The sequence below is a fragment of the Anabrus simplex genome, chromosome 3 (assembly GCF_040414725.1).
Source record: "Anabrus simplex isolate iqAnaSimp1 chromosome 3, ASM4041472v1, whole genome shotgun sequence".
In the NCBI taxonomy this organism is placed as follows: Eukaryota; Metazoa; Arthropoda; class Insecta; order Orthoptera; family Tettigoniidae; genus Anabrus; species Anabrus simplex.
In genome coordinates, this window is record NC_090267.1 from 330,462,881 (window position 1) to 330,489,393 (window position 26,513).

The 26,513-nt window shown below is 37.2% G+C and overlaps 1 protein-coding gene across 1 annotated transcript in view; it reads left to right on the forward strand.

Annotated features, from left to right (window-relative positions):
• Mitofilin (inner membrane mitochondrial protein mitofilin) overlaps positions 1-26,513 on the forward strand; it is a 197,711-nt gene that overhangs the window by 29,701 nt on the left and 141,497 nt on the right. The window contains exon 4 of the mRNA XM_067143176.2: positions 14,140-14,243. Coding sequence (XP_066999277.2) covers positions 14,140-14,243 — 104 coding nt within the window. The remainder of the gene's footprint in view (positions 1-14,139; positions 14,244-26,513) is intronic.

Here is a 26,513-nt window from a genome sequence, read left to right on the forward strand (position 1 = left end):
ACTCTGCTTTATGCAGAAAATGGGTTCTTCATAGCCTAGTAGAAGTCACTAAATAATATTCCAATCCATTTGTAAGAAAAAGAGACCTTGAATTTTCTCTAAATCCAGATATAATGCATTTTAATGAAGCAGAAACCACTAAGTAGACATTTTCGGTAGTTACTTCTGCTTGTTGGATGCTCTCAGTGCCTCTTTGTCAAGTAGAACTCATGTATGAAGCAAAATAATTGCACATTGTCGTGCTACAAGTGTTTGTTTAACTTATCTTTTATCACCAATATTTGCTCAGAAATTTCCAGAGTCAGGGCATTAGCCTATACGATGGAATGCAACAGTATGTGAATTAACATTGAGCATCAGAAGAAATTCACTGTGTATGACTGAATATACATCTTTCGGTGGGCTTATTTTTTTAAATTTTTTATCCAAACTTTCCACGTCATGCAGGTTTGTTTTACAGAATAAAACAAAGAGTAAAGAAGGAATGACAATAAATAGGATGATAATAGAATTATACAGATTTGAGAAAGAGAATCTTGAAATGCAGATCTGAGCATTTTAGGATCTACTTTGAAATAAATATTTTTGTCTGAGTCACTCAAAGACTATAGCTCCACTTCTTAAAGCTCACACAGCACTTTTCTTCTTATCTGAACAGAATTACATAGATTTGAGCTCCTTTTATGGTAAAGAGGTTATTCCTGTAGAATATTCAGCTTTGTATCATCAGCTAGAATTAACTCTTTTTTTTCCTCATAAAATAATGCACCAGATCTGTACAGTGAAAACACTGCAAATATTCTCCTGTCAAGAACTATTAAGTTCTGCAAATCATTTAACCTCAGTCAGGCAGTGCCTGCCTTGAAATATCCCATCCAAGTCCTGAAGAATCATATCTCCCAAACTTTTTAATGCAACAACATACCGTTTGTCAAATGTGCTAACCAACTCACAATTACTTTTAAAATTCATATTGTCTTTTTGTATTCTTTGTCCTCAGGGGCAATCTCCATTTGGGGAGAGTCGAAATAAATAAATAAATAAATAAATAAATAAATAAATAAATAAATAAATGTACAGTAGAATTCCACTGTAGCGAGTACAGCATATAATGAGAACCCCATTATAACAACAATTTTTGTCTGACCCTTCAAAATTCCTAGATTACACTGTGTAATATCCTTCGGTTACAGTGAGAGACCTATTACTGATGCATCCATTATTACAAGCAATTAAGCATGCACGATTTTTTCCTTTCCCGATATAACCCAGCAATTATATTGTGTGCAATCGATCATCTATGGTATCGTTTCTTCGCTATGTCCACTGGCGAGCTCTCTCTTCGACATTCAAAAGCGATGTCGGTGTCAATTAGTAATACCCGTCGACTGCTGTTCCGTAAGAAACTTAAAAGGGTCCACCTTTTCAATACAAATAAATGTTATAGTTTATTTACAACATATATTTACACTTGGAACTAGTTTCGATGCTGTTTGGCGTCATCTTCAGCCAAAATGTGGGAAATAGGCATAGCATGTAGACATTTATATTATACAAGGTGTTACATCAGTGTGATTAAAAGAGAGAATATGAAGACGTGAAGTACAATGTCAGTTTCAAAATGGTCATGAAGGGCGAGTCAAAATTGTATAAACATGAGATAACATAAACACATAAACAAAAAACATATATACATATAAACTCTAACAAAACCATGCGGAAGTACGAGATGATTGGCGTTGGAGATTCAAATTATTTCAGACACTCTTCCATTGAATGTTGCCTGCCGCAGGTGTAGTACAAAACATCGGTTATATTTCAGTAAACACAATCGTCTCAAAAATGCACATAACATTTTAAAAATGTTTGGGTTGAGATGAAATTTGGTAGTTAGGGATTGAAATCACTTATTCAATAAGCATCAAATCAAAAAAACAGCTGAAATAATTTGAATCTCCAATGCCAATCATCTTGTACTTCTGCATGGTTTTGTTACATTTTATATGTATATATGTTTTTTGTTTATGTGTTTATGTTATCTTATGTTTATACAGTTTTGACTCGCCCTTCATGACCATTTTGAAACTGACATTGTACTTCACGTCTTCATATTCTCTCTTTTAATCACACTGATGTAACACCTTGTATAATATAAATGTCTACATGCTATGCCTATTTCCCACATTTGGCTGATGATGACGCAAAACAGCGTCGAAACTAGTTCCAAGTGTAAATATATGTTGTAAATAAACTATAACATTTATTTGTATTGAAAAGGTGGACCCTTTTAAGTTTCCTATCTTCCATTCTCCGTTCAATACGGACAAAAATGAAATTCTTAGATTTAAATGCTGTTCTGTAAATAAAAATAAAAGAGAAGAACTTGTTTTTGTAATAAATGTGTGAACAATGTGTCCGATAGCATTTGTTAATCTAGAGGAATGAATTTAATTGAATTTTGATTAAACCAAATAAAATAATAAGTGAGTTATTTCACCTTTTTAATATCTTCATATCTTCAAGTGCCTTTTCACTTTCATTTTTTAAAGTCATTAATCTCCATGGATACGTTCAGTATTTTACATTGTTTTCTTTATTCACAACTACGAGGGCAGATCAGGAAATAAGTTACACTTCCCAGTTACGGCCATTTATTACACCACCTATACAACAGCAACAAGACTATGACATACACTGTAACGTCACTTTTCCACATAGTTTCCAAGAGACTCCAAACATTTCTGCGAACACACAACCAACTTGTCGATGCCGGATGCATAGAAATTTCCTCCATCGTTCTGCAACCACTCGGAGACAGCGGCCTTCACCTCCTGATCGGTCTGGAAACGTCGACCATCGAGCTCCGTTTTGAGCTTACCGAACAGATGAAAATCACATGGCGCTAGGTCGGGACTGTAGGGTGGATCTTGCCAGACCTTCCACTTGAAATGCTCCAGCAGTTCTTTCGTTTGGCAGGCCTTGTGAGGTGTTGCGTTATCGTGCGACAAAATCACACAAGTGCTCAATTTCCCCCCGGGCTTCTCTTTAATCGCTTTACGCAAGCGGTGCAACGTTTGACAATACGCCGCCGCATTGATCGTCGTTCCTTTTGGCATGAATTCCACGTACAGCAAACCCTCCATGTCAAAGAACACTGTCGCCATAACCTTACCGGCTGAAGGTTGAACCTTGGCCTTCTTTCGTTGTGGTGATGAGGGGTGCACCCATTCCATTGATGTTCGCTTTGTTTTGGGAGTGAAGTGGTGGACCCACGTTTCGTCGCCTGTGACGATTCGCTGCAGAAACCCGTTGCCATCTGCGGCATAGCGTTGCAAAAATGCCAGGGAGGATTGGAAACGTTGTCCCTTTTGCTCGTGGGTGAGAAGACATGGGACCCATCCTTGACACAGCTTACGATATCCAAGGTCCCCGTGAACAATGGCAAACACACTGCCATACGACGTGTTCAGCTGCAATAAATAAACTTGATATTTCCACCTATTCAATACAATTTTAATGCTGTTATTCAATTACAACATATTAAATTTCACAGGACTAGTTTCAATGCGTACTTGCATCATCTTCAGCTGTTATCGGAAAATAGGCAACCATGAAATTCATGACATGCTTGTCCATAAGGATATCATTTAACCAACGAACTTTTATTATACGACTGACTTGCAAGTCTTTTACTTGTCATAATAGTTTTTAATGAGTCAAGGTTTTAATTATAGATTTAATGGGTTTTCATACCAAACATTTTAAGACATGTCATCAACATCCGGGCCCTACTTATAATATTCTTCGTAGTATTCAAGAACGTAAGATACAATTCAAAATTCACAGTCTTGATGAGATGTGGAAATGGGCATATATGCGTAGTGGTGTTGTGGTAAAGGAGAAGAAGTCTTTTGATATTCTTCTTATCACTGCGAAGCGTAGATACATTTTAAATCATTCATATTCTTGATGAGATGTAGAATTGAAAATATATGCAAAGTACTGCCTTAGTAAAATATGAGTTGAACAAATATACTATTGCAGTGGAAAGGAAATGCTATGTACATAGGTGGATCAAAAGGTTAGTTGCACTAACGCGCCGCAGCAGCACGCTGTGTGTCGCAAACGTGGGCACAGCGGAGAAAGGCGACAGACACAGCCCACACGTCTGTTAGGCAGGTCACTGTGGTGTCTCGTCTAGTATTATGTGAATAACGGCCAAATGCAATGGCGTGTCAACTGGACGTTTTTTACTGAGCTGTCTAAAACAATGGCGAAGCACATATAAACTCCGGCTGGGCTACCCCGTCTTCAAATATGTCATTTTTATTTTGCATCTTTTTTGCATTTTTTGCTATTTTTCTATTTTAAAACTTTTTTTTTTAAGTTTGGTAGATTTTTTGGGTCATACAAGCTGCGGCAATTAAATAACGAGACTGATGTGAAAAATATGATTTATTGCAAACAAAGTTACAATACACTTTTATCCCGTTCAACATACTTCCCTCCCCTAACTATACACCGTTGCATACGTGCCTTCCACTGTTCAAAGCAATACTGTAGGTCATCCTTTGTCACCCTGCGCAATAACTCTGCCGTTTTTAGTTTTACGTGTTCCACAGACTGAAAATGTGTTCCCTTCAATACACTTTTCACTTTTGGGTAGAGATAAAAGTCATGTGGAGCAAGTTCAGGCAAATACGGGGGATGTTCTAGCACAGGAATGCACTTGTCAGCTAAAAACTGCTTCACAGACAGGGCGTTGTGGGCTGATGCGTTGTCTTGGTGAAGAATCCATGAGCCGTTCTTCCATGCATCTGGCCTTTTCTTCCTTACTCTTTCCCTTAGCTTGATTAGGACTTCTTTATAGTATTGAAGTCAGTCTTTCCACACAATTTCGTTGACTTTCTGGACGTTTCCTTCACTTCCGACAGTCACAGGTCGTCCGGGACGTTCATCACTTTCAACCTCTTCCCGACCTTCAGAAAACCATTTGTGCTACTCAAACACTCGTGCACGTGACATAGCATTGACCATACACCTCCTTTAACATTTGAAAATATTCTGTGGGTGATTTCTCTAATTTCAGTAGGAATTTCAGGTTAATGCGCTGCTCGAGATTTATGTCCACCATGATCACGGAACGACTACACAACAGCGTCCGCTACAGCCAAGTCTCAAAAGCAAACTAAAGCAGGTAAAACGACGAAACGAAGTGTGCTTGCTCGGGAATGATCAAGGTCAACTACATTCCATTGACAACCTCGCACCATGCGACCACGGAGTAGGAGGGGCGCAGTCTCGTTATTTAATTGCCACACCTCGTATTTTAGAGAAATCGGCCTTTTAAAGTCATTTTTTTTTTCCGATTTAGTCATGTCGCAGCTTTATATGAGGCAGTTACATCTCTCCGAATTAAGAACAAGCTAGTAGCTGTACAAGATAATTTAATATATTAAAATAAAATATTTCAGTATTGCTATTAGTAGTAAAATATATATCTTGGATGCAGAATGTTATGGGGGTAGGTATACAGATACTCTTGTTTTCGTCACAAACCAGTTATTAGCAGAATGGAATGTTACCTGCTCTGTTGACGAAGGTCAGCTGTGGCAGGATAGAAGGGGGAAGGGGTGGATATTCTTGTCTCGGTTCTGCATAGTTCACGACGAGAGATATTAGATATTAGTTCATTGCTGCTTTCAAAATGCCTAAAATAAAACAGTGTGTCAGTGCATTTAAAACAACTACAGTAGTATCTGAATTTGGTGACAATGTGTTTTTACCCATGGAAGCATATTGTTTTGCAAACTGTGTGGAACTAAAGTAGCTGCTGAAAGAAGATTTACTGTAACGCAACATTTGTGTTCTTCAGCGTGTTTCATATAAACCTGCAACCCAGCGCTTACTGCCTTCAGTTGCAAGTCCTCACAGTTCAGTAAAGAATTGTGATGTATTTGTATCTGCAAACATTCCGCTATATAAACTCAGCAGCCTGAAATTACATGGATTTTTGGAAAAACATACAAATCAAGACATACCAGACTAATCAACTTTACGTAAGAATTATTTGTCGCAGTGTTACAAAGACACATTAAACAAAATAAGATCTGAAACTCGTGGGAAGAAGATATGGGTGTCAATCGATGAAACTTAAGATGCTACGGGGCGTTACATAGCCAACGTTGTGATCGGAACTTTAGAAGTGCATACACCAGGTGAAATATTTTTATTGACTACCGAAGTGTTAGAAAAGACCAATTATTCTACCACATCAGTCCGACTCGTTGGCTGAACGGTCAGCATACTGGCCTTCGGTTCAGATGGTCCCGGGTTCGATTCACGGCTGGGTCGGGGATTTTAACCTTAATTGGTTAATTCCAATGGCACGGGGGTTGGGTTTATATGTTGTCTTTATCATCATTTCATCCTCATCACGACACGCAGGTCGCCTATGGGAGTCAAATAGAAAGACCTGCACCTGGCGAGCCGAACCTGTCCTGGGATACCTCGGCACTAAAAGCCATACGACATTTCATTTCTAGCATATCAAAACTGTTTGATAGTGCTATGTTTCTCCTGTGGCCTGAGGGCATCAAACATGACGATGTACTTTTATTTTTAATTGATGCTATATGGTACGAGCAGCTAATTCATTAAAGGCACTCTATTCTAAAATGGTCCATGTTACATTCCTTGCCCATGGACTGCATATAGTTTGTGAAGAAGTAAGGGCTCTTTACCCCAGTGTAGACAAGCTTATAGCGAACATTAAGAAAGTTTTCTTAGAAGCACCTTCGCAAGTCGCACGGTTCAGAGCTGGCATTGCATTACCTCCACAACCTATCATAACATGCTGGGGCATGTGGTTAAACGTGTGTATGTATTATTGCAAAAACTTCAAGTTGGTGAATGAAAATAGTGCAGAGTTTTGACAGTGAAAAAGCTGCAGCAATAAAAATTGCTCAGAACATGCTATCTGAACCAAACATTGAAGGTAGTTTGGCATTCATAAAATCGAATTTTGCCTTATTGACAGCAACAATCACATTGTTGGAGAAAACGGGCGAAGAAATGGTTGATTCCATTTCCTTAATCAACCATGTGGAAACTAGTCTTAGCAACAATCGTGGCTAAATTGCTGCCGGTATTGCATCAAAACTGAAAGAAGTGCTGGGTAGAAACACCGGGTATAAAACATTATGCAAAATCTCGGACATTCTTTCTGGTGAAAACTACTGCATGGATGGGATTGGGGCGGATTTAGCAACAAATGACCTTCCTCACTTCAAGTACGCTCCGATCACATCAGTTGATGTTGAACGCAGCTTTTTGAAATATAAAAACTTGTTGGCTGGTAACCGCTGATCATTTACATTTGGCAACATCAGAATGACATTCGTAGTGCAGTGCAATTCAGACTTAAGTGAACATAAGCCTTTTGTTAAGTGCTAGAAATTTATTTTGATTGACTTTTCAGTTTGAACTTACGATGTCACTTTGAAATATTGGTGAGTTTATTATTATAAGATCATTTTCTCCATTTTATAGTGCATTTTTTGATTTTTTAGATCATTTATTAAAGTCTTTTTTAAGCATGTTAAGGGCATTTTAAAACTTTTTTTTAAGGCATCAACATCTGGGCCCTAACTGTAAGACTTCTTCTTCTCATATATTCCTACAGCTAAGTGAACTAATTTTTTACAGTGAATGTGTTTTTCAGGAAATTCTACAAACAGTTTCTCATAGTGTCATACTTATGTTATAAGACCATCTTTAAAACAACTGTGTTTCAAATACTTAGTTCTATACGCGATATGGCTGAAGATTTTTTAAATAGGTCAAAACTAGTCCCATTAAATGTTCATTTAATAAACAACTATTTAATTTGTATTGTTAAGGTAAAAAAAAGTAAAGTAAAGGCTGAAGTAAATGATTGCTTAATTCTAATGTTAAATACTGCAAATTAGTAAGAATGGGATACACCTCAAGATATGGCAGAGTGCATCATTGATTTCAGAGATTATTTTTATATTTTTTTTGCATCTTGTTACATTTCGGAAAGGCTGTTACGATGTAAATTTATAGCAAGAAGATAACCATTTCTCTACTGGCGCTTGAAATACCTTTTCATGATTCATATAGTATGTTTAAGTGAGGTTAGGTGACGTCGTTTGAATAAGAAAACTGAAATGTTTGCCACAGTGTGAATGATAATTTTTAGTACAGTGTCGTTTTCTCGCTACGTACACTTGTGAGCGCTCTTGTCGACATTCAAAGGCAATGTTTGGGATGATTAGTAACATCTTTCAACTGCTTTTCTGTAAAGAAAATCAGAAATGAAAGATGAGAACATGTTTTCGTAATAAATACGTAAATTACATGGCCGATAGCAGTTGTTAACTCGTTTGAAATAAAAGCTAAATAAACGATCATTTAATTCTAATACTCTGCACTGAAATTAAGTAAAAATGTGATACACCTCAAGATATGGCAGAGCGCATCACTGTTTTCTGAGGTTTCGTTATATTTTCTCACGCCTGGTTACATTTTGGTAAGGCTATTCCCATTAAAATTTATAGCGAGAAGCTTACCACTTTTCTCCTGGCGCGTGATATATGTTTTCATGGTACATACGCAGTTAAGTTAGGTTAGGTGATGCTGTTTGAATAAGAAAACTGAAACGTTTGCCACAAAATGCGACCTTCGGTATTATTTTCTCGCTATGTGCATTTGCGAGCTTTCTCGACATTTGAAGGCGATGTCGGAGTCGATTAGTAATATCCGTCAACTGCTGTTCCAGAAGGAATATTAGAAATGAAAGAGGAGAACATGTTTTCGTAACAGATATGTAAATAACATGGTCGATAGCAGTTGTTGACTCATTAGAAATAAAGGTTAAGTAAATGATCGCTGAATACTCTACTGTGAAATTAAGTAGTAAGAATGCATTACACCTCAAGATATGGCAGAGCGCAACACTAATTTCAGAGGGTAACTTATATTTTCTCACGTCTGGTTAAATTTCGGAGAGGCTATTCCCATGTAAATTCATAATGAGAATGTTATCATTTCACTACTGGCGCTTGGAATATGTTTTCATGATATATATAGTAAAGTTAGGTTATCTGATGCTGCTTGAATTAAAAAACTGAAGCATTTGCCAAAAAATGCGATCGATCAGCTTTTCGTTTTCTCACTATGTACACTTAACGAGCTCTCTTGTCGACATTTGAAAGCGATGTCAGAGTCAAATAGTAATACCCGTCGACTGCTGTTCTCTTTCAATTTGAATTTTCTTTTAGAGGATAACACGTTTTCGTAATAAATATATAAATAACCTGGCCGATAGCAGATGTTAACTCCTTAGAAATAAAGGCTGATGTAAACTATTGCTTAATTTTAATGTTATATACCGAAATTAAGATTTCACTTAGTACATCACTGATTTCAAAGGAAAGTTTATATTTTCTCATGTCGATTTTAATTTCGGAAAGGCTGTTCCCATGTAAGTTTGTAGTGAGGTGGTTATCATTTCTCTAAGTGTGCTTGAAATATGTTTTCATGATACATATACGGTTAGGTTAGGTGATGCTGTTTGAAGAAGAAAATTGGAACGTTCACAGCAGAAGCCTCTGGAGTGATACTATCTTTTTTTTTTTTTTTCAAAATGAAATGAAACATAACGGTACACTTTCACGTAGTATCGGATTTCAAAAAATTACAAACAAGTAAGCTGTAGTGTGGATATCTTCCGAGACAATGCATGTTTTGAACAAACTGGCCATTTCATACTGATTTTAATGTGTGTGAGGATTTTCTCCACTTTCACGAAAAATCGTATATAACGTCAGTCCGTTATAGCGAGTAAAATTTTTGCTTTTATGAATTCTCACTATAACAAATTTCTACTGTATATCATTATGCCATAAAAGTATTTTAAAAGTTTAATCAAATTATTAAAACAGCAATGTCTCAGAACTGTGATTTCGGTCGTGGTGATTTCTGCCAGAACGATGATGCTATTATGTGTGTTCAATGAATCATATCTCATGTTTTGTTAGCCTATTTTGTGAAGTACCTGATAATTTCCTTTCAAACCATAGGATTGTACTATTCGTTTTACTGGATGTATTGAAATGATGTTAAAAGATCACCATACCGAGCTCGACAGCTGTAGTCGCTTAAGTGCGGCCAGGATCCAGTAATCGGGAGATAGTGGGTTCGAACCCCACTGTTGGCAGCACTGAAGATGGTTTTCCGTGGTTTCCCTTTTTCACACCAGGCAAATGCTGGCGCTATACCTTAATTAAGGCCATGGCCGCTTCCTTCCAACTCCTAGGCCTTTCCTATCCCATCGTCGCCATAAGACCTATCTGTGTCGGTGCTACGTAAAGCCCCTAGCAAAAAAAAAAGCAATTAATTACTATTACTCATTATCACAGAATCCAAGTTGATTATGCCATTTGTGAAGATTTAATTCTTACATCTGCATAGCATTCAAAATTTGAAATTAATTTGAAAATATTTTGGAATTTAAATATAAATGTATTGGAAAATTTCTTATCAACGGGTGAGTTAATTGGAAATTAATTTACAAATCGCTTGCCTTTGCGGACAAATAACGAGATGATCTTTCCCTTAAATCTTGATAAACAGCAAATAAAATTCTATTCTAGTCTTCCTCGACATTAAATTCATTAAATTTTTCCTTAAGGTGCACAAAAATAAATCATCATGGTGGCAAACAACGTTGAACACAATCTGTGCCTTTGCCATAAATGCACGACAAGATTAAATCATATTGAACAATCAAAAGACATGGAAAATATTCATATTATAACACACACACACACGCCACATTCACACAAGGTAACAACGTACTTTTTATATACATTATTTACAGTGAATCCTGCCCTTAAAAATTTATTATTTATTTTTAAGCATGGTCACATCGATAGTTTCCGGGAGGATAAGTTCGTGTAAGGAAATACTCTTTCTCCAATAGTGGCTAGTGATCGAAATTCATGATATCACTTGGGTTGAAATATTCCTCAGGCAACGATGGAGATTCATCTAAATTTCCAAAATTTATTTGAAGATTCCCATAAGATTCCATAATCATCACCATCACATGGGTTACAAGTCGCAACTATCGTGTTCGTGAGCCTCAATCGCATTATTATTACTCCCTATTCTTGAAATATATACACAACATGTGCTCCACTTACAATAAATTATTGTGCTCCCAAAGACACAACAAGAAGTCATTCATCAATAATAATAAATTCTCCAATTAATAAATTACATAATTAACATCCTGCAAGATAGCTGTATTCTAGGCACATCATGAACTGAGCACATTAAATCTCACATATAAGGAATCTAAGATAATTTATAGCTCACGACCGTTTAATTCCATTTTTACCCGATCTTTACTTGATTTTATTATTATTCAAGTGATTATTATATCTATCAATCCTCATGAAATATCATGAAATTAGATGACTCGATCCTAAAGAATACAAGTGATCTTAAAATGACACTAGGTTCGATCCTATCTCACAAACTTTACCCATAACTCCAATCCAGATTAATTTCAATATCACAGGCAAATAAATAAAGTTTATCGCGTGGTCAGTGATTTTTAGAGATATCTATCTCATATGCATGGGAACTCACTCAAAGACAGACTACACATCTAATCTAATAGGTTCCAAATTTCAGTCACACACATGTAACTCGACTACCATGACACCTCAAGAAATAGAAAAATGAAATACTTCTATCTACAACAAGAACTAATAGAGCTACGATTTAAAGAAGAAAGATCCTCTAGTTTTACAAAGATGAGAAAGAGAATAAATTTTTAGATGGTACTCAAGATTTAGATGAGGTTCGATCCCAGGTTGCAATCAGTCATTCCGGCCTTTCCCCGATCAGTCACCTTCCCTGTCCAGAAGCGCCTCACATACTTAGAAGATCATGGAGACACGGCAGTAGACATCCCATGATGAAATTAAGATGCACATTGTAGAGGAGTAATCCATCTTTATGTACACAGCGATCACTGGGATGACTTCCGTCGCGTTCCGGAAGTGTGGGCTGTAACTAAGACGACAAATATTAAGATATGCTCACACACGCAGAATTACTGAATGTTCTCCTGGATAAATACACTTAACTTGGATCTCCTAAGATGGAATTCACTCCATAAGAGTTGTTAATAGACTTCACTAAATTCGGCAGAACGGATGTCTGTTTGCAAGGTAAAGTTCTCCTTCCACGTGGTTGTGATGAACAGCAGAGTAGACCAGAGTAGAGTACAGCAGAGTAGAGAGTGATTTACTTTGAACACGGCTTTTTATAGTCTTGGCTCGGGAGGTGTGTATTTTTTGAAGACGATCATTGGTTCACGGGGTCTCTTATAATTGGCTACGACTGTTCTCGAAGCTTGCTCGCAGTCCAGGTCGTCCGCACGTGGTAGGCTGGAAACACAGGCTCGTCATGTGATCTACCTTGCACTCAGTCGAAGATGGTTCAATACATCGCCCCTCTGAATGACAAAAAAAAAAAAAAAACTGGTTTGGAGCTCGCTCACTGCTTCCCAAATGACAAATACAGCTCCCAGCGAACAATAAAACTTTCAATGTTAACTTGTCGTAAATATTCTAAATATTGCCAAATTTGAAGGGGACAATATGCCATGCTACTAGAAAATAACTGGATTGGTACTCCAAAAATTCTTGTTCAAGAAATTAACTAACTTGTAATGCCACATTCAGTGTAGTTCCTTCCCCGTTCTACACATTATTCCATGAGAATTTTCCACTGTTGGAAGTGCTTCATATCTTACTTTATTACATGGTGCATGAACTCCTTTTTTCACTTTTCTTCCTACTGAATACAGACTTGAACGTAGTTCTGTTAGCACAGACTTGAGCTTTGAAAGAAAAGAGAACATATAGGCCTAGGTCTGCTGCGAATGGTGATTGTTGTGGCACAGGGATTATGTGCTTTGCCAGAAACATCTTGACCAACAGCCTCTTGTGTGTCATTGTGTTCTCTTTGGTGAAGAATCAATGAACTTTTCTTCCTAATTTCAGGTCATCGTCTTCTCCTTACTCAATCACCGAGGGTTGTAAAAATTTGTATATAGTACACCTGGTTACATCAGAACTTTAGAAACCCAGTGAACATGAACTTATTGCTATGAATTTGGACTTGTTCATCCATACTTTCTTAGTCCTTGGGGAACCAGCTCTCTTCCAGAGTATGGATTGGTAATTAGTTTCAGAGTCATACTGAAAATACTGCTAAGTTATTCATGACATGTTAGGGGCCCATGATGTTTCCTAAAAAAGTTCAGCAGAAATTTTCACTCAGACTTCCTTTTAATCTGGAGTGAGGAATCTCAGCACCATCTTCTTGCACGCTTTGATCATCTTTAAATTTTCGTGTAAAACCTGTTGAACAGTTCCTTTATTGATTTTAGGTAATTAAGCTATGGTATTGCTTGAATGCTGAATCTGCAATTTCCTCTAACAATTTCACTGTCTTTTATTGTCTCAATTCACTCCCCTCAAAATTTTTAGGTTCCTCCAAAATTTGAGTACGAGATGGACAATTACCCTAAACGTGCATTAACAAGCTCTAACTTTCTGTTGCAGATTTCCCAAGAGGAATTTCATATTGATACATTGCTCCACTTTAATGCATAACATTATTCTGACAAATATTGGGGGACACAGTCTGTTTCAAATACCTGTACTAGTTACTGACAAGCTGTTGACTCCACATGTTGGAAGAATGCAGACCAATACACTACCATGCTTACCATTGCCAAGACCACAGGGATTTGACAAAATTAAGTCAGTCCATTTATTTTCTAGCCACACTTCATACATATTCATCTTGAGTAAAATTTGCAAATTATAATTTTCTGTTTGCGGAAATATGTAAGAAGTACAGTACTGTATCAAGTAAAGGAGTCATAGCCAATGTAGATCCCTTCCTACTAGTTTACAACATCAAGCAAATTTAACTTTAAACTTGTTGAATGTACTTTATTATTATTATTATTATTATTATTATTATTATTATTATTGTTATTGTTATTGTTATTTATTATTGTTATAGAGCCTGGAAAATAATTTTTGGGAAGGACGCAGCAAGCAGGTATGAGAAGTCGGAGCAGAAGAAAGAAGTTTGCCTTGACATCAAAGAGAAAAAGGAGTATAAACGTAAGCTGATAAAAAAAACAGACAAATATTGTGAGCTCTTTGGTTGATTATTTTTTATTTTGCTAATAAAATTGATATTGAAAAGATCAGATTTCTCAGCATGGACGATGAAAGCATGACAGAGGGTATAAATTCACACTTCGATAACAATTTGGGAACATAGCCTAATAAAAAGTTGCCCTGAATTCAACCAGTTTTTCTTTCCCAATTGCTGACTTGATTTGAATGTGATCTTAAAAAATACAGCTTTGAATTTGTGGCTTTATTATATAATCTACAATACATTGTCTTTATTTCTAATATTTGTTAAGGTGTGTATTTTAACAGGAGTTTGCAGAAGTTATTTAAATTATTGATGAGGAGAAAGGGCAATTTTTATAATGGGAGAGATACGGTTTTGAACTGGGAAAAGTCATAGAACTGAGGAGTTGAAGGCAAATCATGCAGTGGGAGCATGGACCTTTCTTCTTTTGAATAATGCTTGGGTATATGTTTTGTATTTTATGTTTGTTTATGTTAACACCAAGATATGTATTTTTCTCTCGACACCTGGGTGTATATATTGTATGATTGTTTATATTAACACCAGGATATCGTCCTTGCACCTATGATAACTGCTATGTGTCGATGTCAAAGAAAAACGGACCCACAGCATATAGTCATTAGGAACAAGAATTCTTTCATGCAACTCATACAGTACTAAACCTTACTGGTCAAAGTTTTAAGCTGAAATATTTCACATAGCAGTTTTTGCAGGTGCAGGGATGTTATGTGTTTTCCTCCCATATACTAGCATTTCTCTCTTCAGAACTCTAGAAATAACAGTTCTGCCTGAAAGCAAGTAGATAACATTGAAGGCTTTTCATATCAGCTTAGCTTTTGATACATTAATATGATAAAGAACAATGGGCAACTACATATCTTGCTGGTAATGTTGTTGAGGTCTAGCATATATCTTAGATACTTCAAAACTTCTGCTGTGTGTTGTTTTTGGTCACCTGTTGCTTACCTTGTGTACTTTTTCCTGTATGTTTGGAAAAGTTTGAGGCTTTTCAGATATCATTAAGTTGTGCTTTGGAAGTGTGTTTTGATTTAGCCTCTACGTGGAGTACCCACACTTAATGTACATGTCTAAATCTAACTTGTGCATGCAGTGAAACTGTTCTATTGCTGATCTTTTGGATGCTAGTAACGTTTATATCAGATTACCCTTCCAGTGATATATTGTAATGGTCCAGGTTCAGTCTGTGATAAGGCTCGTATTAATTATAGAGGAATTACACTTTATACATGAATAATCTCTGCATCCTAAATTTAGCACAGAATTAAAAAAAAAGGATTTAATTTGTGTTTTATTTACAAGAAAGAAATCCTACATAATGATGTACTCCAATTTTCAGTCAGTGACATTAGGTTGATTGCCACCTTCATATGTTCTGTGCTGGACAAAATTGTTATGGAAACAAAAGAAATATATTAGGACAGGGAGCTGAAAGTAATGCTGTAGGGAGCAAGAGACAAGAAGTACAAGGGTCACTCGACATGTTGAGTGAGATTATTGAAAATTATTAAATAAAATCAGGAAATAGGCCTTACAACAGAAGACATCACAAATAAGATAAAATTGAATACAAAAGTCAATAATACAAACCTCCGCTTTACCCTTACACAAAACAAACCAACAACACGCACATTTTCAACTGAGGAAAGGGTACGAAGATCGGAGCGTCTGAAGAAGTACTGGGAGGACCGCAAAGCCCGAACAATCCCTTCAAAGAGACCTGAACGACAGACTGACTAAAGTGATCCTATGTGGTCATAAAAGAAAAAGAAGAAGAAGAAAATCAGTGCAGAGAAGAGTAAGACAGCGGTGTTGAATAGAGAAAGGAAGGGAGAGAAATCATAAAAATAAAGTGACAAAACCTTGAAATTGCAGAGAGCTTCAAGTACTTAAGAAGTGAACTAATGCATGATGCACGGCTGGATATAGAGATCATTAAGAGGATTCAATGGTGGTGAATGGTATGACGACAGGGAAATTAGCCAAGAGAGGTTCAAGTAACCCACAATGTTATTTGCTGATGACTTTGTAATTTGGAAAATAGAGATGAGATTGTGCCTGGCCAGTCCAGTCCGCTTCAGTAATCGAGTAGACCATACAGCCAGCTACTCTGCGCCAAGTGTCGGGCAACGAGAAATACCTCAACCACCTAAGAGAACCAATGGCTTCAGACAGATGCTGGCAGCAGCTCTAAAATGCATTTGGAAGTGGAAAACCCATCGTAATAATAGTCTGAAAATGAGTTCAAATATGGTGCAGCCTTGGGAAATGCTCAGGCATCCGCTGCAGGCGATGAGCGGTTCTTCAGGTAATGGGGGAACTTTGAGAAGTGAGACCAGTATCACCATGTATTTGAATTGGGACAGTCAACTCCTTGACCATGATAGACAAGATCGATGTGCTGATAGACTCTATGAAAGGGAAGGAAATAGCCATCCTTGGTCTTAGTAAAACAAAATAGGCAGGAAGATGGGAAAGAAAACTGAAGGATGGGTACAGGCCCTTCTGCAGTGGAGGACAGGATGCAGTAGAGTAGGAATGATCCTTAGAAAGGATGTCCTGGAATATGTGGAGGTGGTGAAGGAAGTCAATGACATATCGATCATAGCGAGGATAGAGTTTGAGACATGAACACGAGATCTATTCCAGGTATATGCTCCACTGGAAATAAAGAAAATGCAGAATAATTCCTTGAAAAAATGGAGAAATACATAGAAGTAATTATAATGGGAGATCTGAATGCACAAGTGGGAAGAAAAGAGATTCTGGGACCATATGGTTATGGTAACAAGAATCAAAAAGGGGATATGTTAATGGATTTCTGCCAGAGGAACCAACTAATAATAGGAAACACATGCTCCATGAAGAAATATAGCCAGAACATAAACAGGTATGGATGGGGTGACAGAAGAACAAAACATTGATATTACATTACATATTAGTGGAAAGAAGGATATAGGAAAAATTTTATGGATATTATAGCTGTGCCTGAGGAAGCCTTTGGGTGTAAACCATAGAGAAGTGATAGTAAAGTTGAAAGTAGGCAAGGCCACAAAACTACAAGAAGAGAGAGAATGATTAGTGTCTGGAGATTGAAGGGAAAGGAGGTTCAGGAAGAGTTCAGAAAAGAATTACAACTGATATCAAGGTCAGATATGTCATGTTGAACAGGAATGGAATAATTTTAAGAGTGCATATGTAAGGTGTGCAGAGAAAACTTGTGGCAGAATATCAGGAAAGGTAAAAGAGAAGGAGACAACATGGTGGAATCATAGAGTGAAAGATAAAATAATGGAAAAGAAGAAAACTTGGAAAGACTGAAGAGAGTAGAGCCATATACATAGAAGCAAAAGGAGTTTGCAAAAAAAAAAGTATTAGCCGAAGAAAAGTTGGGGAACATTCACTCAGGAAGTAAAGGAAGATTTAAACTGTGGGGAAAAATTATTTGTGATTTTAAGAAACTGTAGGAATAAAATGGTGAACACAGGATTTATAAAGAATAAAGGAGTAATACTAACAGAACCAAAGGAGACAATGAACTAAGTAACCCCATGGCAGTACAGCCCTGAAGGGCCTTGGCCTACCAAGTGACCTCTACTTAGCCCGAAGGCTTACAGATTATGAGGTGTCGTGTGGTCAGCACGATGGATCCTCTCGGCCGTTATTTTTTTGTTTTTTAGACCAGGGCCACTATCTCATTGTAAGATAGCTCCTCAGTTCTAATCACGTAGGTTGAGTGGACCTCGAACCAGCCCTCAAATCCAGGTAAAAATCCCTGACCCATCCAGGAATCGAAGCCGGGGCCTCTGGGTAAGAAGCAGGCATGCTACCCCTACACCATAGGGCCAGCAGATAATGAACAGATTGAAAGAATATTTCAGTGAACTGTCTGAAAAATCAGACATGTTCCGTAAAAATTAATTTGACTGTGAGTTATGTTTACCATCATGTTATTCTTAGCTGACTTTTTAGTTAAATTCTATTTCCTAGTTCCTTCTATCTCTCCTTCCACAGCCGTTCCTAACTTTATTTCTTTCCCAGCATGCACCTCCTTTGTAATCTCTTTATTTCTCTGTTTCAGTATAGTGGCTCGTTACCATTCCTTACCATCTTTAATGGTACAAACCTGTTTTCACACTCCTCAACTATTACTGTAAACTCATCCCATAGACTGTTTATATTTTTATTTACCATTTTTCATTGATCATAATTACTTTTTTTTTTGAAACTTCCCCATGTCTCTCTTATCAACAATATGGTATGGCCTAATGGTCCTGTTTTTACAACCTTCTTATTGCATAAAATTGTCAAATTAATAAATTATTTTAAAATATAGCAAACACAGCTTCACAATCACTTATACCATCTATCACGTCAGTTTCTAAAGAGTGCATCTGATTTTATTAACACCATATCTAAAATATTTTTCCCTCTAGTTGGTTCCATCATTTTCTGATTCAGCTGTCCTTCCCAGATTAACCTATTCACCATTTATTGGGCATGCTTTCTGTAATTTTCATTACCCCCTCCCCCTCCCCGCAGCCATAATTTGAAAAAATTAATCACCCACTACAATTACATTCCTTTCTGTCTCGTTTCCCACATAACTGATTATCTTATCAAATACTTCTGCAACACCATAACCCATTCCTGTTCTGCACCCCAAAAATATCAAGTTGCCTATTATCTTCAGATATGAGCCTTACAACTAGAATTATGTTTCTCATCCTTAACTTTTTAGTAATTTAAAAATTCTTCTTGCACCAGTATGAATACTCGTCCTGTTACTGTTCCTATCCTTTATCTACGATAAATAATCAAGTTCTGTGAGAAATATCCGTTGAATCACTTGGCAGCCACGATTCAACACCTATTACAATATTTGGTAAATATATATCTATTAAATTACATAATTCTATTCCACTTTTTAAAATATTCTTTTAAAAATACTTCTGCAGTTAACTCTTAACACTTTTATGTCACCGTTAGTTGACTCCCAGATCCCTATAATCTCATCACCGCTCACTATTCCATCCCATTTCTCTTAATGCACCTGTCTATTAAACAAACCCCCTAGCTTATATATACCATTGTGTGAACCACAATGCCATGAAGGCCATCTGAGCATAGATCCTATCTCCTACCCACCCATTAGGACCAGTAAATCTCACTCCCAGTTCCCACATGCCCACTCCATAGTCTCATTTAAATCACTGATAACCCTTCAGTTAGCATCCCTCCTGCACAGTAACCCACTTATAAAAGTATCTGCCCCCCAAAACTTCTCCTGTGTTATTGTAAGCAGATCCCATTCATCTTCAACTATGCTATTACCTATATCCCTGCTTGCCTTACATTGTTTGTATCAATGTGGAAAATTGCCACCTTCTCCTTACCTTCCTATTTCCTTTCTGCTTCCCTCAGCATGCGCCTTAACCTAATTCCTGGTTAACACACTACCCTAGTTCACTTTCCCCATATGCCTCACGATAGTCGCCCATAACAAAAGCCTCAACCCCATCCAACTCATTAGATCTCCTCCTGTCCTGGTCTCCCTTAACTTCCCTGGCAACTTCGGAACCTGCTTCATCCTCCCGTCTTTGCCTCTCAAGACCCTGTTCTGCCTCTTCCTTCTTATTCTCTACTCCACATTTCCCTTTCCTCATCCCCCACCCCTCCTCTGTAGCACTTCCCTGTTTCCAATCTTCCCTCTGCTGTTAAAACATCAGCCTACAGTTCTTCCACAAATTCTCTTCTTTCTTCCCCTCCCTTTTGCCTACAAAGCGTACCCTTTACATTGATTGAGGGAGGCCTATTTTCATTCCTGTCCTACGTTGAAAGCCATATTATCTCGCTCACTGTCATTCTCTTCCCTCATTCCCCTTAATTCCCACTTACATCCACAGTCCCTACACCTGCATCTGTCAGCCAGTTAAGAAATTCTGTTGAAACTGGGAGACACTGAATAGGTTGCTTTGAGAAATGTTAACTCCTATTGTTTTTATTTTATATTTTGGTTTATTTTTTCCTTTCCCCTAATTGATTATTTAAAATTTTTATTTTATTTACTCTCTTCTTGATGGCATAATCCTGAAACCTTATGTAGACATGTGCTTCCTCTGTCAAGCTTTCATTAAAATATGTTATGACTTTCCTTTATGCATGTTACTTCTGTCAATCATTCCTGTAACAAATAACATCAGGTAAATATATTGTACCGGGAAATGATTAGGGATCTGGGCATGAGAATCTTTACGTAGGGGTGGACGGCTCTTAGGGAGCAGGTACAGAGAGGCGTACGCAGAGCCAAATAATAGTTGGGCTTAAAGCTCAATTTATTCGTTATCATGTATTTATGGGCAAAGTTTCCCACTGTATTATTTCTGCTCCTTTTCACGAAATATTTGTTTCGTTGGCAAATTATTTAAACATTAAAGCAAGTTATTTTACAAAATTTTCGTAATGCAATGTTTGCCTGATTTAAAAAAAAACATGATATCCACAAAAGATTGCCTTTATCTTGAGGTTTTGAAAATAATTTGTTTTTACGTAAGTCACCATAAACTAACTGAAATGATTGTCTTTCACCAGAAGATCATATTCCAAATTCCAAATAATGAATTGTTTCCCTACAGTCTTTTTAAATAATAAATTTCTCTTCTTTCCTAAAGTCTTTTTAAATAATAAATATCACTTGTTTCCTACGTCTTTTTAAATAATAAATATCACTTTAAAATAAATACTCTTTCACTTTCAAAGTTTGTGAAGTTCTCCCTAAAAGTTTTTTATACGTATGAAAAATTTAACACTTCGAAAATAACGTAAACTAGAATTTAGTAAAAGTCTAGTTTCCAATGAGCGTTGTAATAATTGTTCGTAAAGCCGCTAAACGAAGTCACTGATTTTACTATTCCACTTGGCAAGAAGAAAGTTTGTTTTGTGGAATTTTATGCACTTGTTTTGAAAGTGGTTTAAAATACACTTCATATCACCTGTTTTTACTGGAACTCAGGACTGGAATGTTGACAGCTGCTGGTCAGCGAACAGCAAGTGGTCACCATAGCCAGCCGGTGTCGTGAAGTCATCACCATAGCACCACGCTCCATATCCCATGCTGATACTGCATTTCCATTCCCTTGTTGACACGTCCCAAGTCGACTCGAGATTCAGCTTGTATAGCGGCAGGCAGATATGATAATTACAAGAAATAGGCACTTGTCAGGATTTCGCGCGTCACTGTGTAATGTAGCGAACACGAGAAAGTTCAACTGACTGTGATTGCTAGGTAGTGTCCCATTCAAAATAAGTCGTATTTGCACTTCATAAATGTATGCACAATATTTTGTTATGTGCACTTGTTCACTGTTCTTAACACTAGCAGCAAAATTACGAAAGCTCATTTATCGGAATAACTGTTCAGAGGAAAAACACAGTTCTAATATAATCGTTGGTATGAATAAAAGGTATATTTACAACAGTAGAAGTGTTCTAAACACATGCATGTTTGTATGTTCAAACAGCTGCAGTGTTTTGGAGAAGTCGTCTAATGCGGCACTGTCTTGTTCACCCGAGACGAATGCTTTAATGCTGTTTAGAGTTAACCACACTTGTATTAAATATCAATTAAACGCTTTCGTTGCGTTACTTGCTTTAAAAGACTAAGTATTTCACTGGAAAATTGCGTTAATATGCACCCGATTTTAAATTATAATTGTTCCAAGTTAAAGATAAATCTGGTGTGAGTACAAGTTCTACACACTTGCTTTCGACTGAGTTGAAGTTCAAACACATTATACCACAGTTTAAGTTAGTCACACATTCTCGAAATAGTCCTAGTAGTTCGTGAAAACTAAGTTCGTATTTTTAATTTTTGAAAATTTGTAAGTCCAAAAGTAGCACCTTGAATACAAGTCTTTTGACGATGATTACGGCAGAGTTCTTACCGGCGAACTGCACTCATAGCGGCTATGTTCGAACCTCGGCGTAGTCACTCGCGTACAACATCGTGTTGTTCCTTCAGCTGCGAGTTATGAACTGACTTACTTGGCGAATCCCTGTCCTTTTATACCATTCCTTTCCATGCCCTCATGCGCTGTACACGTGATCGGCGCGTCATAGTAATGTCACTTTCTTGCGTGAAGCTCGGGACGTAGTTACTCGCTCTCTCTCGAAAGTTCCAGCTGTGACTTTGTTTACTTCGCAGTACCTCACACTGAAATAAATTATGTTCCAGACCGCTGGCGGTTCCTGGTACAATATGAAAAATATATTTGAACCCTTTGCAGTCAAACATCATGCTGTGCATAATGTGTGTTTAAAGTGGTGTTTTGTATTGTAATGTTTGCTGCATGGTTGTACAGCTTCAATCAGTTCATTAGTTCAAGATATAAATTAATAGGTTCAAAGCATCTTCACTGGTGGCATGGCATGACATGTGGTTATATGTGCTGAAAATGTACATCTTTAAATCATTTAAGGAGCACACTTTTATTTTAATAATTGTAGCCAGCGATGAAACCAGACTTACAGAGTGTGCTCATGTAAATTATATTGAACTGCAAAGGGTTAATGGTTATGAAATTGGCTTTAGGTACATTCTATGTAAATTATATTGGACTGCAGAGGGTTAATGGTTATGGTAATTGCTTTGGGCAGTTGACCTGGAGTCAAGCTATATAATTAGTGTGTGTAAGAGCATTTTTATTCTGGGTGACTGGTTTAAGATTCAATTTTTCTTTAGAAACTAATAAATAGAGGTGCATGAGAGTTGGAGAGGTCACTCCATCCAGTTCATTCCATACTTATTGATATTGAATGGAAAGTAGTCACTTTAGAAACCTTAATTCTGTGCAGACCACAACAAGAAAGAAGTCGCTTGTTTATGATAAGATTAACTAACCTTTAACCTTCTTGCTTGCTTTTGTTTGTGAATGTTTTTCTTGGTTTAGGTATATAATGTTTGTTTTTTTGGCTTTATGATCTTTGTTTTGTCTTGGCATGTCTATTAGATGGTGCTTTTGTTTGCTTTAGCTCCAAGGTCTGTTTTTTCCTCCCTTCTACACCAAACCTCTGAAACTCCTGAAAAAACATGGGCTGAAATCCGAATTGTACCTGAACCAACAAGTGAAGCACCTAACCCACAACCTACAATTGGTAAGAACATGCTTATCTAGGATACAATTTCACCTAGTATTTGCTTGTTAAATTGACAATAATTATATTTGGATTAAAAGTAACTACCATATTTACTCCCATATTAGATCCCTTTTTTCCGCACTTTTGCAGCCAAAAAAAAGTAAAGGGGGATCCAATATGCGATAACCTCAAATTTTGTGCAGTGAACGCAGGACTTCTAGGCTATAAAGAGCTATAAATTGTACATTCTACACTGTTCTTTAACAAACTTATGAATATATTTGAGTTATACTGGCTATTTTCAATGGAAAGCAGTATTTCAAAATATGTAAAGTCAGTAAAAGGGTGAACGCGGCGTTTAGGCTTGCATATAAAGTAAATATAATCCGGTTTAGTTTTTCATAATATCACGTCATTTGTTTCATCTCATTAATTCATCTGATGGGGTCGACGTCAGGAAGGGCATATGGTCGTAAAAACTCTCTATGAAAATTAGTCTCACTTCATACTCGACCCCGTAGAGAAAAGGGATAAGGGTATCGTATTATCATATTATGCAATATTGATACAAAATAACTCAATGGCCAGTCATTTGTTTCTGTCAGTTGAGCAGTAGGCCTACCACACAGTAAACCTGATCACTGCTTTCATTTTAATTGTCTTGCACCACTAACTTCCCTGCTACCGGCCTGTCATCATTCCAAGTGACGTCATCGTTACTGCCATCTCGTGATTCTCATCAGCCATGCACTGCAATTGAGACCGAGAACATTCGAGGTCCCGTCTTTTCGAACCTTGTAAAAATAGTTTTGTTCCCAATTATAGAGTCCAAACTGTGGGAAGCTATTCCCAAATGATTCTGGAGATGATCTCTGATATTCCCAGCTGATGTATCTGTAGCAGAAGCCACTCCTTCTGAATAAAGCAGTGTTGTTGAAAGCGTGCCAAACCACCAGCTGATAACTTAGTTGTATTTCCAAATGTACCGGTAATACATAGTGACTGGAAGCATTATTTTGATAACTGTGGCTGTTGAAAGCCAGGCCCTTATTTTTAAGTACATTTCATGCTTGTTCTCTACATTTATCACATCAGGATTTACCAAAACAGCTGTAAATCAGATAAGACAGACCGCATTGTTCAGGTTAGGTGTGCTGTCGCCCGGATAGTGCCAAAAGTTCCACGATGGAAAAAATAAATAACAGGAAAATTTGCCGTATTTATGGATATCTTCAGGTGTTTAATTTCATACGGTCATTATCTCTCATTTTTTATTAACTCATACCCTAGCATGTTTTGTTTGGCGTCTCCAAAAGTCGTTGAAAGTAAGTGGGGACATAAAAAATCGATATTATTATTATTTGTTAGGTACATTGGTGAGTAAAACAATTGTGGTCAGATTGTTTTTATCATGTTTTAAACCTACTTTTTCTCCAAAAAAACCCTATATTGGCCCAAGTTATGAGAGATTAAACGATCACCTTGTTAATGATCTCACTGGCCTATATTAATAGGCCTAGCAACAACCGTGAATATTTCTTAACTAAACTAAACTCGTTTCCTCAATCTAAGGTGGTGCAGCTCCTTTTTAGACAGATCCCCAGTGGAAGGGAGTTGCATGTACCATTTTTACCGCAAATCAACCTTCCTGCCGTTCGTAAATCTCTAGCAATGTGGTACCGGGAGTTGAACTCAGTCTCCCGAGAAAAGCATGTAATTGTGCTAACCATTACACTGGCGGACATTCTTAAATACAAAACACAGGCATATATACATGACTGATGTATGCTTGCAATGCGCGGGTCGGACATGAAACTGTTCACCTATTTGTGCGATGTCATCAGAGCTGTGGTAGGCCTACGCTATGGAGTCAGACATTTCTTAACTACGGAATACAGATGTACTTCATGACTTCGACACGTGTTTTCATTGCGCAGGTCGTACGGACGAAACTTTTTACAAATTTGTGCGATGTCATCAGATCTGCAATAAGACTTGTACCTGCTTCAAAGCGGAATCGTTGTTCTTCTCTGACAAATTACTTTGGGGGCTTGTATGCGAGAATCATTTTTTCATTTTCTTTGTCTCGAAAAGCCAAGGGGGGTCTAATACGCAAGGGGGTATAATACACGAGTAAATACGGTATTTGAAAATACCGATCCTTGTGAGGGGGAATACACCTCATAAAATAGGAGTGAAATCCTAACTACAGAGATTTAACAAAAATAAAAAGTGGATGATGATTCAGAGAAGGATAAATTGAGTAACCAGTGTAATTATTGTCTCTCAGAGTTATCTTTTCCTTATTTTGTTTTCATTCTATTTCACCGCAGTTCATTCATACATAAATATAGGGTTTTTTTTCTTTCCTAAAAGCATCGTCATGTTATCACACACAAAATGTTCCAGATCATAAGTCTTTCCCTTTAATGTTTAACACGTTGGGTGCCACGTGACGCCATATGGTGTCACGCTGGTCTTCAAATTTGAGATGGTGTGACGCCATATGGCGGAACATAGGTCTTGAAATCAGAGTTGGCGTGATGCCGTACGGCGGCACAGCAGAGTTTTGGGCGATGTGCTGTAGAAAATCAGTTGTGACATCTATGCACGTAAAATTGGTACTATGTGAAGTGCGAACTACAGGGTCTATTCCAGCTATGTATTGCTACTATGTGCCACCATATGGCACCACAGTATTCTTCCAAAACCACTGACTGGCCCGTGATCATTCTTACAAGTGAAAGTGCCCCAGGTATTCTTTTTTCTTTGTTTATGTGCAAATTATCATTCTGTTTGTATAGCTGTGCAAGAATATAAAGAAATGGAAGATATTGGTAATATTATTGGTAGAAATGGTGACTTACCAAGACAAGAATTAGTGAATTGGATATTTGTGAATTACTTATTGATTTTGATGGAGAGAAAGATGTAAGTGTTGATGACAGTTAATATAACGCTAGTGACGATGAGTGCCCTGACGGCATGATGGATGTATCGAGTGATATGGAAGACAGTGGTGATACTGATAGTGACTTTATAGGTGGGGATGATGCTGGTGCAAATGGTGAGCA